The 10,755-nt window shown below is 41.0% G+C and overlaps 1 protein-coding gene across 1 annotated transcript in view; it reads left to right on the forward strand.

Annotated features, from left to right (window-relative positions):
- Position 1: 1 nt before the first annotated feature.
- The window catches only part of DNAJC15 (DnaJ heat shock protein family (Hsp40) member C15), a gene marked incomplete at its 5' end in the record, with an annotated part of 48,430 nt that continues 37,676 nt past the window's right edge, over positions 2–10,755 (forward strand). Inside the window, one exon of the mRNA XM_006914984.2 lies at positions 2–85. Coding sequence (XP_006915046.1) covers positions 2–85 — 84 coding nt within the window. The remainder of the gene's footprint in view (positions 86–10,755) is intronic.

Genomic DNA, 10,755 nt, shown 5'->3' on the forward strand with positions numbered 1-10,755 from the left:
CCCCGCGGCGCGCGAGCGGCTGCGCTACGCCGAGTACTCGCCGCCCTCGGCCGGGCGGCCGGACGCGGACCGGGACCAGCGCCTGGTGAGTCCGGGCCGGGGCACGTCTGTCCCGCAGGGACGCGGGACGGAAAACGGGCCGTGGAAGGCACAGAGCGTCCTCGCCCGCGCTGCAGGGCGGTCCCCAGGCCGGACGCGGGGCCGGCGTCGGGCGCAGCGAGGCCTCTGCGGGGACACGGCGGTCAGAAGCCGCCCGAGGGACCGGCAGCGGTGACGTCGGCCCCGGGGAGAGGAGAAGCGTCCAGGCCTGGGAGGCGGCGCCGTCCGGGGAGCTCTGCGGGGAGGCGGCGCCCAGGACAAACCATGCGAGGCACAGGCTGTGTTTGCAGTTCTTCTGTGGCCGTGTTTAAAAAGTCAAAGGAAATGGGGGGGTTTAATTTTAACAGTGGATTTTATCCAATCCAGTATGTATCTCCATAATGATAATTCAACGTGTAGTCAGTCAACACAAGCCTTGGAAATCCAGCGTGATTTACACTAACTGACACCTCGATTCGGAGTAGCCGCGTGTCAGGTGCTCAGTAGCCCCATGTGGCTAGTGGCCAACTTATGGATCAGTGCAGTTCGCAGAGATAAATGGGGGCTAGAACATATGAAGCATCTGATAAATCACGTGAAAGAGTTGGAATATTTTGAGGGCAGTACCGTTGGTGCCATTTTGATGAGTTTGAAGCAAAGGAGTGATACGTAGGGTCACCGTAAAGTTCTCTCAGGCTGCGTGTAAGAATGGATTAGATGGAGTAAGTCTGGAAGCGTGGATGTTAAACCTTTTTCCACCCCTCATTCCATGCTAAGCCGGCCCACAGCGATACACCTTACCTCCTTACTGTCCAGAAGAGTAAAAATTTTGAGGAATGCAGACAATTCTTTCTTGTACAGGGTCGTCTCATACTTATTAGGACTTCTAGGATCAATAGCCCCCCATCCACCAAATGCCTCCCCTCCTACCCAAATTATTGTGACGACCAAAAGGTCCACAGGTTTTCAAAATGTCCCTAAAGGCCTGTTCACTTCTTTTGGGAATCATTGGTCCAAGTAATGATCAATGACGAGGTGGAACATAAGAGAGTTGATAATAACTTGAGGGAACATGGAAATTCTGAAAGTGATGGGAAGCTGACAGAGGTAAGTGTTAACAATAAATGACATAGGTATCGGACATATTCGGGAATCTTATTGAAAAAAGTAGAAAATAAAACGTTTGTCAAGGAGTTGAAAAACATTTTTTATACCATTTTTTAACAAGATGCAATTTAAAGATTTCGAAATGTGTATCTGCAGTCATAGATGTTAAATAACCCTCAAGAAAACTCTTTAGGAACTAAGAATTAATGTTCATTAGCCTATTTAAGAAATTAAAAAGATCAAAATGTAGGCAAAAATACCTGTGTAGTACCTTGAATAAAATAATATCTTACAATTAATTGTTATCAGAGGTCAGTGTAAAACTTCGCTTTAGCAAAGCTGATTCTCATAGAAAAATAGGAAAGAAACTTTAAGCTTAAGAATAGAATATTGAGTTTTAAAGTAGCTTGAACAGAACTCAGTTTGTATGAGTGGTAGCCTTTAGTTTCCAGTACTTACCTGAATAGTGTAACTCCTAGTGTTGTTAGGATAGTATAACATAAGAAAATTAGCCACACATATGTTTCAGTATAAGCAACCTGATACATGAAAGCTAAAACCTATCAAACACATAAATTATCGAGTATTCATTCATCACTGAAAAAAAGACCACTTCTACTATTTTGCAATTTGAATTTCATTTAAAACATGTTTTAACATACCTGGAAGCTTCCCTTTGAAGAAATCCCATGGATTATGTATTCTATATCCATATTTTTAACTTTGATTTTTTTTCCTTGATGCTCTTTATATTTTAAGAGGAGGGTAAAATATAAGCTCCATGGACAGAAACTTTGTGTGCTGTCTGTGTATTTCCAGCATCAATAATGGTGCCTGATATGTGGTAGCATGCCAGAAAGAAATTGTCGAATGAGTAAATGTTACTCTGGATTGGGAAAGAACGAGAAGAACTATTCTTTCGGTGAATGGAGTTAATAAGAATCTCCGATTGTCTACCAATGAGTCCTGTAAAATTCCAAATACAAAATTTGTCTTATCTAAAAGGTAACTCATTGTATCCTCTTGCTAAGTGTGTTGATTCTCATCTTTCCCTTATCGTGAATAATACTATCATTAGTTCGACTTTCTCCTTGACCTTCAACATTCAGTCCATCCATCTTACCCTGGTCTCTGTAATGTCTTCCCCCCTCCCTTCCTAACAACTGCTGTTCTGCTAGTCTTTTCCATCTCTCTCCCCAGGCCTACTAGAATAGCCTTTAAAAACAAATCTCTTAGCTTCTGGTACTTTACCCTTTTTAAACTCCACCTGCCATCAGTTATTTTTCTGTAATACAGACCTAATGATACTACCAACCATTTTTATAAATTTAACATGGACCAAACTTTCCTCAGGTCAGTATGCAGGACTCTTCATGGGCTGCCCCCAAATGCCTTATCCAGTCCCATTTTCCGCCCTCGGCACTGTCCTGTACCCTGTGCTGTGACTTATAGTTTTCACCTTTGTTTGAAACTCTTTGCCTGGCAAACTCCTATTCATTTTTCAAGGCTCAGCTTACTGATACGAAGCCTTGGCTGACTCCAGTTCCCTTTACCTAGTAGAATTAAATTGTTTCATCCTATGTACTTCCTTAAAAAGTCATAGGATTTTTCGTTACAGTATTTCTTATAATGTATCTAAATTATATTTGTGTAAGTACCCAAGTTGTGAAGTCTTTAAGGCAAGAACTTTTATCTGCTTCTGTGGTTGGCATTTTAATTGATACATGGTAGTCACTTAATTGTTTATTAAATAAACAGCTATTAACTCTTATTACTATTGAGTAACTTAATAAAAAGTGTGGATGTTTGCTTCTAACATATTGACGCATTTATTTTTTCTGTAGGGTTTCTCTTTTATGTTAGCCTCTAAGAGAGAACAGAAGTCTGTCTTGCTCACTACTCCAGATTTTAGCACAAGCCCCAGTGTATGCTCAATAACGTTTGCATATTTATATGGCAAATGTTATAAATAAATGTATATCGAGTGAGTTACATCTTTCCTCTCCATCACAATTACCACTTGCCGTTTTGATGTAGAAGAATAATTCTTTTTCCTCTGGTATTACTCTTGTCTGTCTTGAACTTAAATGTCTCAGTCTCAGGATAGAAGTTTTAGCATTTTATCACGCTTTCAGGCAATTTATATTTATCTGGAAGGTTTTCTACTGCTTCTGCTATTTTGGAAGGATAAAATGCCTTAGGGAATTTGTAAACAATCTTGATGTCTTTTTTTCCTTCCTCTAGCAGTAGCAGCTGTGATGCAAGAGACAGTTTGACCAATTTTCAGAAATTCTTTGATTCATGGTAGTGGGACATTTAAAGCAATTTTTCCTGGTGGATATTTGAAACTAGGTGGCAGTTGACAGATATCTAACTTGGCCCACTTGTTGGCATTTAAATAGCGCTTCTCCTATTTGAAATATGTGTTTTTAACTAAAATCAGATATTCTTTATAGGCAGGGGCCAAGTTCTAAGGATTCTCATTTTCAGCTCCCAACATAGTACCACACACGTGGTTGCTGCTCCATAAATTTGTGTTGAATGATTAAATTAATGAATGAACCATCTAGATGGGAGAAAAACAGAGCGTTAGAGAAATGTGTTCTAGATTAAAGAACTGATGGCCTTAAGAGTAAGATAAATGAGTCTCTCTTTGACTTTTTTAATGGTAAAGAGAAGCCTAAAATATAGCGTTTAAGGTTATGTGTAGTCAGAGTACACATAACATTACACATAATACTCTGAATTCTGATGAGCTTTTCCAAGTTTTGGTTATTTTATTGCTTAATGCCGCTGATAACATAGGCATTCCCTATTCTGTTTTTAAAATTTCTCACTTCAATTCAGTTAAATTGATTTTTTTTTTTTTTTGAACACCAAATACATGGAAGCTGTATACCAGGTGTGTGTGAGGAGGATATGAATCAACCAGGATTGCCACCCTCAAGGACAGAGGTCAGCAAACTTACTTTGTGAAGGGCTAAAAAGTATTTCAGGTTTTGCTGGCCATACAGCCTCTGTCACACTACTGAACTCTGCCAGTGTAGAATACAAGCAGCCATAGACAATACATAAATGTGGCTGTGTTCCAATAAAACTTTATTTGCAAAAACAGTTGGCAGGCCAGATTTGGCCTGTGGGTCACAAGTTTGCCGATCCCTGCTCTGGAAGGCAAATCGGATCAAATTTAAATACACCATTCAAGACCAACTTCATCAGGTGCCGTCATTTATTTGTTCATTCATTCATCACATAGTGTCCCACTTTATTAGGTAAGGTCCTGAGGCTAAGTGCTGTAGTGGACAAACAGATGACTCAAACATGGATTTTGTTTTCAAGAAGCCAGATAGAGAATTAAGTTTTTCTAAAAAGCAGGTTATATCAAGGGATGGGGAGGAGAGATCATTTGGGCTAAGACTGGGTAGCCCTGGGCGGCAGGTTAGGGCGTGGGGGCTACATCTGTCGGTAGCTGAAGTTCTGTAGGGGCGGTGTGATCAGTGGAGGGCTCCAGGAAGAGTAAGCCTCGAGCAGTGTTTAGGAAGTGTAGAGGACAGAGAAGCAGAGAAGGCGAGAGCAGTTACGGATGTGGGCAGTTACCTGGGAATACAGCCCAGAGGAGCAGGTGAGGGCAGCTGTAACAGTGATGTAGCTACTTGTTTTGTGCCACGTGTTAAACTAATGCTTTAAGTGCATGAACTCATTTAGTCTGTAATAACCCCGTGAGGTGTAGATACTATTATAACCCCCACTTCTAGATGAACAAATTGAGGCTTAAAGCAATGAAATAATTTGCCCAGGGTCACACACTTGGTGCATGGGTGAGCCCCAAGGTACTCTGCTTTCTTGTCTCTGTTCTTACGCAGGATATATTCCCTCTTCAGCTCTTCTGTGAGTGTCAAGGTCTAACCAGGAAAACAGACCTAAGCAGAGAATGTAAGCAAAGAATTGGCTTTAGAGTTTATGGAGTTGTTGAGAAACCAAACGGGATTGTGAAATTCAGAAGTTCGGAACAGCAAGAAACCACTAGCATTCTTAGGTCAGAAGGGCCAAAGGGAAGAGTTCTTGTTTTCAAAACCACTCCTACTTGCCTGGACCGAGGGGTCCGTCCAGAGGAAGCTGGAGCCACAGAGGCACTGCTGCTGCTGCAGCTGCAACTCAAGACAGAGGAGAAGCGGGAAAGCAGCACCCTGCTCTCTCCCTTGTTCCACGCTCCCATCGCCCACCCCTGCGTCTCACCCATCAGACTCACCTGGAGGGTCAGACTCACTGGAGCCGGCTGACCCAGGAGCCTGTGGGGCTTGGCTCCCCTTCCTGCACAGCAGAACGGGGAAAAGCCTGGACTGGCAGGTTTGGGACCAACACGCTCACTCTATTTCCAGCTGCAGAATGGTTTGAATTCCACAGATGTTGAACAATTTGAAAGCATAGTCTCTTAAAGGCAGTGTTTGTTACAAAACACTGTTATAAGTGGTGGGTATTCCCTTAGCCCACAGAAGTCTATTTGGCACACAGTGGAAGAGAAAGTATTATTTCATGAACTCCATTTTCACTGCCTTATGCTCTTTAAATATTATTTCAGTGCTATTAGGGATTAAATAAGCATTGTTAGCTCTCATAAAAATCTAATTACCAGTGTAACTTTTTTCCCTTTTAAATAGACTTTTTTTTTTTTACAACAGTTTTAGATTTCCAGAAAAAGTGATATGATAACAGTCCTCACAAACCCCACACTCAGTGTCCTCTGTCACATCTCGTGTCTGTGTGGTGCATTTGTTACAATAATGAACCCCACACTGATACGTTGTTATTAACCGAAGGCCAACCTTTATTTAGATTCTCTTAGTTTTTCCAGAAAAAGTGAGATGATAACAGTCCTCACAGACCCCACACTCAGTGTCCTCTGTCACATCTAGTGTCTGTGTGGTGCATTTGTTACAATAGTGAACCCACACTGATACATTGTTATTAACCAAAGGCCAACCTTTATTTAGATTCTCTTAGTTTTTCCTAATGTCCTTTTAATGTTCTGGGATCCCATTCAGGATCCTGCGTTCTATTTAGTTTTCACGTGTCTTTCGGCTCCCCTGGGTTGTGACAGTTTCATAGACTTGCCTGGTTTTCGCTGACCTTGACAGATTCGAAGAGTACCCAGAATTCTACTTGTGTAGGACACTCCTCTATTGGAATTTGTCGTCTGATTTTTTTTTTCACAATTAGACAGCTTGCGAGTTTTCAGGAGGACGACCAGAGAGGTAAAGTGCCATTTTCATCACATTGTATGAAGGGCACATATTATAAACGTGACTTATCGCTATTTATGTTGACCTTGATCCAATATGATGAAGTAGTAGTTGTCAGGTCTCTCCACTGTGAAGTTACTTTTTTCCCCCCTTTCAGAATTGCCCCTTCTGAAAAGTCAGTGTGCGTGGCCCACGTTTCAGAAGCGGGGACTTACGAGGGCGGAGGCGACTATAGAATTGCGGGGGGTTCTGCACGGAGACTTGCCCTTCTCTCCTTTTACGCGGCGGTCCGGGTGGCCGCGGTGCCCGGACGTCCCTTGGGGACGCCGGGTTCTAACCCAGCCCCACCGTGCTGCTGCTCGGTGGTTCCAGCTCTGGTCGCTGGGGTTTGAGTTGGCGTGTGTGTGCCGGGGACACATGCCCGTTCCTGTGGCTTTTTCTGAGCGCTTTCTCCCTTTGGGCGCTCAAGGTGCTCCCGCTCTTTTTGTCTATTTCTTGCCCTGGTTCTAAAATCAGCCCTTTCTTCACGAAGCCTTGTGTGCATAACATTTTATCTCATGGGGAACTTCATTCTGGGTCACCGCTCCGGATCCCGGTAATCTCATTTTTATCCGCTTCCCCTGCTCTTCCCTAGTTTTCTCTACCCCCCTGTATAGCTAACGGGGTTCAAGAGGGAAGGACGTCCTTGCCTGGCAGTCGGCGACCGCGCCCTGATGGCCGATGGCCGGGGAAAGTGCCATCGCCCCCGCGCTTCAGCAGCGCTCTTTTTCGTTTGATCGATTTTGGGTTTACTTTTGTTTTTCAGTCTCTGGTGTTAGGGGCCGCCAACGGGGGTGCCGGGGAGACACTCATCAGCCGTCCGGTGTAGGCAGACCTCGGAGATGTGGCGGTTCCGTTCCAGTAAAGCCAGCATCGCAATAAAGCGAGTCGTGATCATTTTTCTGGCAGAGGGTCCGGGCTTCCGTTTGTAAAAAATGCGACGCCGTGGAGCGCAGTAAAGAAGCGGCGAGACGTGGTGCGCTGTGTCCGTCGTTGCGCGTTCATGGTAGAATCGTCCTTAGTGTGGGCTGGTGAAAGTGTCAGCCAATGTGTTTCCAACACTGTGTTTATTGTCTGTATTTTACCAATATAAGTCTTTTTCACTGGGAGATTTTCTACAGGATCATTTAGGTCCTTGTAGTATAAATTCACTTTTGGCCAGTATAAGAGTTTTTCTGAATTCGTACACGCTAAAACACGTTCCCAGTCTTTTCAAATACAAGGCCTTTTATAAGGTAAAAAATTTCATATCTGTCTCCTGCCCCCATAATATCCGTAGTATTTTCTATGTTTATTCATCAAATGTGTAAAAATAAGATTAAAATTTATGCTATGCATGAATGTACTGAGCTCACGACGTGCAAGCAAATAGTTAAAGAGGAAGCGAACCAACGCGCAGGGAGTGGACCAGGCACTGTGCTCACATTTCTCCATTTCTCATAGAAGTCCTTTGAAGTTAGATTTTCTTTTTCACCATCTTACATAGAGGAAAACTGAGGATCTAAGAGGCGAATTAACTGTCTCAAGGCCAGATAGCTGGTCAGTGGCACCAGGACTAGGATCTGAAGCCAGTTTTGACTCCGAAAGTCCTTGACCTGTTTATTGGACCATGTTGCTGCTCTGTCATTTAGATATCAGAAATGGATGAAATCCAACTTAAAGAAATGATTTATAATAGATTTCATGGTAATTTCGAGAGTTTTAAGATGTTCCAAAATAGGTTTAGAGATTTTTAAACTTCAAAGCGGAGTTAGTTTTATTTTACCTTATACTGTGTCATGAAACTTAAGCTATAAGCATTACCACTCTAAGAAATTGCTGCCTTAAAGTAAAATAAGCTATCGTAAAATAGTACAAGTGGCTTACAGAAAATGAGATGATTTCCCGAGCGAGAGGAACAAGCCAGGCGACAAAGTGTTGCTGGTAAGGTGTACATCAGATGTACGCCGAGCGAGTTTAAGGGGCACTTGCTAGTCAGTGTGATAAAAGTCTGCAGGACTCCGTGATGGGAGGAGGCTGGCTAGGGTGACGATCAGGGCGCAGGGGTGGCAAAGGGAGGCGCCAGAGATCCGTTCATTTGTTTTTATCGAAAGGTACCAGGAAGAATTTGTTTTTTAAAGTTTATTTTAAAGTAGACAGGTCACAAGTTTTCTTGACTTAAGAAAAGTTATTAAACCCTTCTGATCAGATGGGATCTTCCCAAGATTTTTTTTTTTAATAAACTTTATTTTTCTCCTGATTTAAAAAGAAACAATTGTATAATAATACCAAGTAGTAATTATAATAGCTACTATTTATCGAATGTTTACCACATGTAAAATACTAGCTGATGGATAAATGTCTTAATTTATGAAAATGTATACCAACCATGGGAAGTAAGTGTAATTGTTACCCTCAGTCTACAGGTAAGGAAACACTTATATAGAGACTAAGTAACATGGCCATGTAACATGGCCAAGGTCATGGAGCTGACAGGGAGAGCCAAATGTCAAGCCATATTTCTTTGATATGTAATCCAAAGACTTTCTTTTAGTGATAAATGGTAGGTACTCAGAATATGTAATTGCTGTTAACATTTTGGTTTATATCATTTCGTTTTTTGTCTGCATGTATATGCTGTATGTTTTGTTTTATAATCTGCTTTTCTCTAACATTTTATCTGTAAACATTCCTCAATATATTATTTACTTGTCAATGCATATTTCATTTATGCCCTAATTTATTTACTTATTTCCCTACTTTTGGGTATTCAGATTGTTTCCAGTTTTTATATTATAAATAATGCGTATTTTCATATATAAGTTTATGTACCCCTGTGATTATTTTCTTAGGATAATTTTTTTTAATCGTAGTTACATCAGCGGGTCACTTAATAAATGCAAAACAGTACTAAAAAATTATTCTTAAGAACTCATCTGTATAGCAAGGATTTAAGTTTGGAGAATTTTTTGTTAATTGTGTTAGAGAGTGGAGAAGTACTCATTTGACATAGCCTAAGTTTTATTTCTTATTATGTTTGGCTTTTTGTTTTGTTTTGTTCTGCTTTGTTTTGTTTTGCCTTCCTATTTACTCTCTAGTCTTGCTGTATAAATTAATGCTTGCCTGCGGTTTAAAGTAAATTAAGTGACTCTGAAGTGGAGCAAATACAAATTAGCAAGCTTTGCTTTTCCCTTTTACTTAATTTGAGTTTTTCATGGGAATTGGTGTTTTGAGAGAAGTTCAAATGTATTTGTTTTTGGCAAGGAACAGTACTGATGAAGGCGAGGTAGGTTAATGTGGATTGGTCCAATTCAGGTATGAAAATCTGTGAAAGTCACGTCCGCTTGGCTTGAAAATTTTAGGGACGCATAATTAAAAATTCTCTTCCTGAAGTCATTTTACTATATCTGACACTTTTTCTTGAGTATAAATTCCCCCTCTCCTCATTTTGATCTGCATGTGTAATAACTCTCTCAAATCCTGCTGATTTTTTTGTGTTAAGTTTATTGGGGTGACATTGGTTATTAAAATTATAAAAGTTTCAAGTGTGCAATTCAGTAACACATCATCTATGTATTGTGTTGTGTGTTCACCACCCAAAGTCAAATCTCCTTCCATCACTGTATATTTGACCCTCTTTACCTTTATTTATATCCCCTCCGCCTTTCCCTCTGGTGGCCACTAAACTGTTATCTGTGTCTATGAGTTTTTGTTTGTTTGTCTTGTTCATTTGATGCTTTCAGTTGTATATCCCACGTATGAGTGAAATCATATGGTTCTCAACTTTTTCTGTCTGACTTATTTCACTAAGCATGATAAGCACTTGAAAATTTTAGGGAAGGATGATTATAAAAATTCTCTTCCTAAAGTCATTTTGTCATGTCTGACACTTCTTGAGTATAAATTCCCCCTCCCATCCTCCTTTTGATCTGCATGTGTAACACCTCTCTCAAATTCTGCTGAGTTGCCAGCAGTCTTGTTTCCTCCTTTTTCTCTCCCATTTGTGTTGTTTAAATTCAAAGAGCTTTCTTTGTAGAAATTGAACCAAATAATAAGGCAGCATAAAACACTGAGTTCAGCAGAAAGTGATTTGCTTGTGATTAACCCTTGAGAATTGAATCACTGCAAGATAAAAAAGAAAAAATGTTTTTTTGAGACAACCTGCTCATTCTTCTTTTCCATTAGTAGACCAGACCTTTTTCCACCCAGGTTTTAGGAATTCATATCCTGCTGTACTTGGGCTATTATTTATCTTACTCATCATGACATGTTTTTAGAAAAAGAAGTCCAAAAGAGACATATGACATCTTTT

This window comes from Pteropus alecto, unplaced genomic scaffold (genome assembly GCF_000325575.1).
Source record: "Pteropus alecto unplaced genomic scaffold, ASM32557v1 scaffold35, whole genome shotgun sequence".
NCBI lineage: Eukaryota > Metazoa > Chordata > Mammalia > Chiroptera > Pteropodidae > Pteropus > Pteropus alecto.